We start from the raw sequence: 5,000 nt of genomic DNA, 5'->3' as shown, positions 1-5,000 counted from the left end.
TTCTTAAATGTTTGTGAATGTGAGCCTGGGTCCATTTTTGAGATAGGGCAAATATGGGAGGGTGATAACTGGGGAAATATCGATTGCATACACGTGTTACAGTTTATGGACGAGTGTATGCGAGTATATTAACATGTCTGTATAATATGTACGACACTAAATAACTTCCTTCAAGGACCCTTCTAGTTGTGTATTTAGCGCCAGATATTTCATACGCTAATTGTTAAACATATCTTTTACTTGTTGCTCTTCTTCCTCGTCTCCTTCTTCTTCCTTTCCCATTAACCCTAACTCCTCTACCAAACCATCATCATTACTCTGATCTTCATTAAGGTCATCGTTATCGTCACCATTCTCCTCATTTACTTCCAATTTTTCTTTTAAATTTTCTTCCATCGCAATCTCTTCTTCTTCTTCTTCTTCTTCTTCTTCTTCTTCTTCTTCTTCTTCTTCTTCTTCTTCTTCTTCTTCCACCTCTTCTTCTTCTTCTTCTTCTTCTTCTTCTTCTTCTTCTTCTTCTTCTTCTGCTTCTTCTTCTTCTTCTTCTTCTTCTTCTTCTTCTTCTTCTTCTTCTTCTTCTTCTTCTTCTTCTTCTTCTTTATTTGTTGCAATTCTTCCTTCTCTTCTTCATAATATTTTTCAGTTTTCATTCTTCATATCCTGTTTATGTAATTGTTGTTTGTTGTTTTCCTTGTTGATATTGTCGTCGTCGTCGTCATCATCATCATCATCATCATTTTGTTCCACATTCTTATCCTTATGTTTCTTCTCCTCTTCCTTCTTTTTATCATTGTTCTTGGTCCTCTTCTTTTACTTGTTTTTGTACTTTTCCTCCTTCGTTTCTTGTACGTCTTACGTATTATCATCTACTTTTACTTCACATCCTTTATTTATTCTCCGTCATCTTCATCTACTTCGTCTTCGTCTTCATTGCTTCTTCTTTTTCTTCTTCTTTTTCTTCTTCTTCTTCTTCTTCTTCTTCTTCTTCTTCTTCTTCTTCTTCTTCTTCTTCTTCTTCTTCTTCTTCTTCTTTTCTTCTTCTTCGTCTTCATTTCTTCTTCTTCTTATTCATATTGTTGTTGTTTTCTTGCTGTTCCTTTCTTTCTACTACTACTACTACTACTACTACTACTACTACTACTACTACTACTACTACTACTATATCACTTTCTTCTGCTTTTGGATCTATTTCTGCTTCTTAACGTACTTCTCCATTTCATTGTAATTCTTCTTTTCCTCCTTCTTTTCTTCTAATTCGTCTTCCTCGTATTCTCATTCTTCTTGTGTCTCTTCTCCAACATCTTCTTATTCGTCTTCTTCTTCTTTTACTCCTTCTTCTTCTTCACATAATCGTCATCACAACAAAGGCTGCAAATCCGCATCGTTATCAAACTAAGTTAAATTAACATCATATCCCTATCATCAGCATCATATAACTTCGTTATCAAGACTCTCACAATATTTTTGTATCCTCTGCATCCTCATTACATTCATCACTCCACCCCACCAATCATTATCAACAAGACCGTCATGATGTTCATCATGATCATAATCTACATTTCATCTTTTCCATCATTCAATATAAAATAACCTCTCGCAAATTTGTTCCAAAATGTTCTTCTTGACTCAATTTTATGTTCCAGGATTTTGGGATTGAACGATATCAAAGAAATCAAAGCAGAAACCTTCCAAAATCTTTCCAGTTTAAAATTTCTGTAAGTTGAATCAATCTCCTCTTACACTATTTCATTGAAGATATTTTTCTAAATCTGTAAGGTTTCAATTTAATGCCTACACCCGTCTTTCTATAGAGGTATTTCATTGTTATTGAACGTTTGTGAATGTGAGTATGGGCGCATTTTTGAGATAGGGGGTATAGGAGCGTGATTATTGAGGAGAAACATTTATTGCATGCACGTGTTTCCGTTTATGGAAGAGTGAATGCAAGTGTATTAACATGTGTGTATAATATGTACGGCATTTACCTTTAGATCGAAGCTAAATAAGTTCCTTGAATAAATATTCTTGCTGTGCATTTAGCACCAGATATTTCAAAACGCTAATTGTTAAACATATCTCCTACTTGCTGCTGTTGTCTTCTTCTTCGTTTCCTTTCAACTTTAACTCCTCCTCCGCGCCGTCATCATTAATGTGTGCAGAATATGTACGGTCTTTACCTTTAGATCGACGCTGAATAACTTCTGTGAATAGCACTTCTAGTTGTGTATTTAGCACAAGATATTTCATACCCTAATTGTTGAACATTTTTCCTTGTTGTTATTCTTGTTCTTCTTCGTTTTCTTCCTCGTCTCCTTCTTCTTCCTTTCCCATTAACTTTAACTCGTCTACCAAACCATCATCATGTTTTCGTTCTTCATTTAGGTCATCGTTATCGTCACCATTCTCGTCATACTTCTTCCGCTTTTTCTTTAAAATTTTCTTCCATCACAATCCCCCCCTCCTCCTCCTCTTCTTCTTCTTCTTCTTCTTCTTCTTCTTCTTCTTCTTCTTCTTCTTCTCGTTCTTCATCTTCTTCTTTTTCTTCCTCTTCTTCTTCTTTTTCATCATCATCATCATCATCATCATCATCATCATCATCATCATCATCATCATCATCACCTTCGTCTATTTTCATGTCTTCTACGTCGTCTTCACATTCTTCTTCTTTTTCTTCTTCTTCTTCTACTACTACTACTACTACTACTACTACTACTACTACTACTACTACTATTTCTTCTTCACTTGTTCATCATCACAACAAACCTGCGAGTCCACATCGTGTTCACAGTAATCAAAATTAACATCATCTTCATATCACCTACCTTTATCAAGATTCTCACAATATTCCCATTTCCTCTGTCTCGTCTTTATATTCATCTCAGACTTCCATCACACCGTTTACATTATCAACAAGTTCGTCATGATGTTCATCAGCATCGTAATCTATTTTTCATCTCTTTCTTTATCTCATTCTTTAGCCATAATATTTATTATTCTGTCACAAATTTGTTCCATAAATGTTCTTGACTGAATTTTATTTTCCAGGTATTTGGGTTTTAATCATATCAAAGAGATCAAAGTAGAAACATTCCAAAATCTTTCCAATTTAAGAATTCTGTAAGTTGAATCAATCTTCTTTCATAATGTTTCATTGACGATATCTATGTAAATGTGTACGTGTTTTCCCATACATGAATTTAATGTCCACTCCCACCTCTCTATAGATGCATTTTATAGTTTTTGAATGTTTATGAATGTGAGGCTGGGCCCATTTTTGATAAAGGGGATATATGGGAGCGTGGTTATTGAGGGGAGACATCTATTGCATACACGTGTCTTCGTTTATGGACAAGTGTATGCAAATGTATTATTATCATATGTGTATAACATGTACGGCATTTACCTTTAGATCGACACTAAATAACTTCCTCGAATAACCGTTCTAATTGTGTATTTAACACCAGCTATTTCATATGCTAATTCTTAAACAAATCTTTTACTTGCTGTTTCCTTTCTCTTCAACCATCATCACTACTTAGATCTTAATTTAGCTCATCTAGTAACATCAACACCAACAAGTAGGAGATATGTTTAACAATTAGCGCATGAAATATCTGGTGCTAAATGCACAGCAAGAAGATTTATTCAAGGAACTTATCTAGCTTCGATCTAAAGATAAATGCCGTACATATTATGCACACATGTTAATACACTTGCATTCACTCTTCCATAAACGGAGACATGTGCATGCAATAGATGTTTCCCCTCAATGATCACGCTCCTATATAACCCCTATCTCAAAAATGCGTTTTATTCGTTTTATTACCGGCTCCAGACACTTTTCAACGGTGCTCTATTCTAGGTATTATAATCTCTTCTTTTCTAAAACATAAGCTTTACATTTTCTTGTAAACTTTTTCTAGCACATTCTTCTTCTTCTTCTTCTTTTTCTTCTTCTTCTTCTTCTTCTTCTTCTTCTTCTTCTTCTTCTTCTTCTTCTTCTTCTTCTTCTTCTTCTTCTTCTTCTTCCTCTTCTTCTTCTTCTTCTTCTTCTTTTTCTTCTTCTTCTTCTTCTTCTTCTTCTTCTTCTTCTTCTTCTTCTTCTTCTTCTTCTTCTTCTTCTTTCTCCTACTCCTATTCTTCTTCTCCTTGTTATTGTTGTTGTTGTTGTTGTTATTATTATTATTGTTCAGTAGTTTTATTTTTATAACGTGCTTTCACTTCACTACCGAGCGCAGCTCTGTGCGCCTTGGGTATGTGCTGTGGTTTGCTGTGGTGCTCTAATGGTTACTGTATTGAAAGTGTTTTGCGTAGTATGTGTGCAGTGCCCAGTAGTGCAATTTTCTGTATGTTATATATATTTGTAAGTCCTGGTGTTTTTGTTATGTATTTGTCTGAATATTGTTTTATTATACCTAAGGCATCTACTATGATACGAATTGTTTCTGTTTTTAGATTCCACATTCGAGTTACCTCTATTTCGAGGTCTTTGTATTTTGAAAGTTTTTCCGTTTCTTTTAGAGAAACGTTGTCATCTGCTGGTATTGATACATCAATTAGAAAACATTTTTTTTCTTCATGATCTTTGACAACTATATCTGGTCTATTTGCCTTAATTTCTCTATCTGTGTGTATTGGCATATCCCAGAGTATGGTTGCTTTCTCGTTTTCTGTGACCTTTTCTGGCGTGTGTTTATACCAACTTTTTTCTGTTGTTATTCCATAGTGTTGGCATAGATTCCAGTGTATATAGGTCCCAGCTCTGTCGTGTCTGTGAATATATTCCTTCTTAGCCAGGACGGGGCAGCCAGAAATAATATGATTTATTGTTTCTTGTCCATCTCCTCATATTCTACAGTTACTTGTTATGTTTCTTTTCATTATATGTTTTTGGTAATTTCTGGTGGGGAGGCTTTGGTCTTGTGCAGCAATTAAAAATCCTTCAGTCTCTGCTTTGAGTCCTGAGCTTCTCAACCATTGCTGGGATTTTTCTCTGTCTA

The 5,000-nt window shown here is 34.8% G+C and overlaps 1 protein-coding gene across 1 annotated transcript in view; it reads left to right on the top strand.

Moving 5' to 3' along the window:
- Nucleotides 1–1,643: 1,643 nt before the first annotated feature.
- Nucleotides 1,644–5,000, top strand: part of LOC106871602 (uncharacterized) — a gene marked incomplete at its 5' end in the record, with an annotated part of 40,003 nt that continues 36,646 nt past the window's right edge. Inside the window, 2 exons of the mRNA XM_089346675.1 lie at nt 1,644–1,715; nt 3,046–3,117. Coding sequence (XP_089202801.1) covers nt 1,644–1,715; nt 3,046–3,117 — 144 coding nt within the window. The remainder of the gene's footprint in view (nt 1,716–3,045; nt 3,118–5,000) is intronic.

Source organism: Octopus bimaculoides, unplaced genomic scaffold (assembly GCF_046866305.1).
Source record: "Octopus bimaculoides isolate indiv1 unplaced genomic scaffold, ASM4686630v1 contig89, whole genome shotgun sequence".
NCBI lineage: Eukaryota > Metazoa > Mollusca > Cephalopoda > Octopoda > Octopodidae > Octopus > Octopus bimaculoides.
This window is presented reverse-complemented; position numbering and strand designations above follow the sequence as displayed.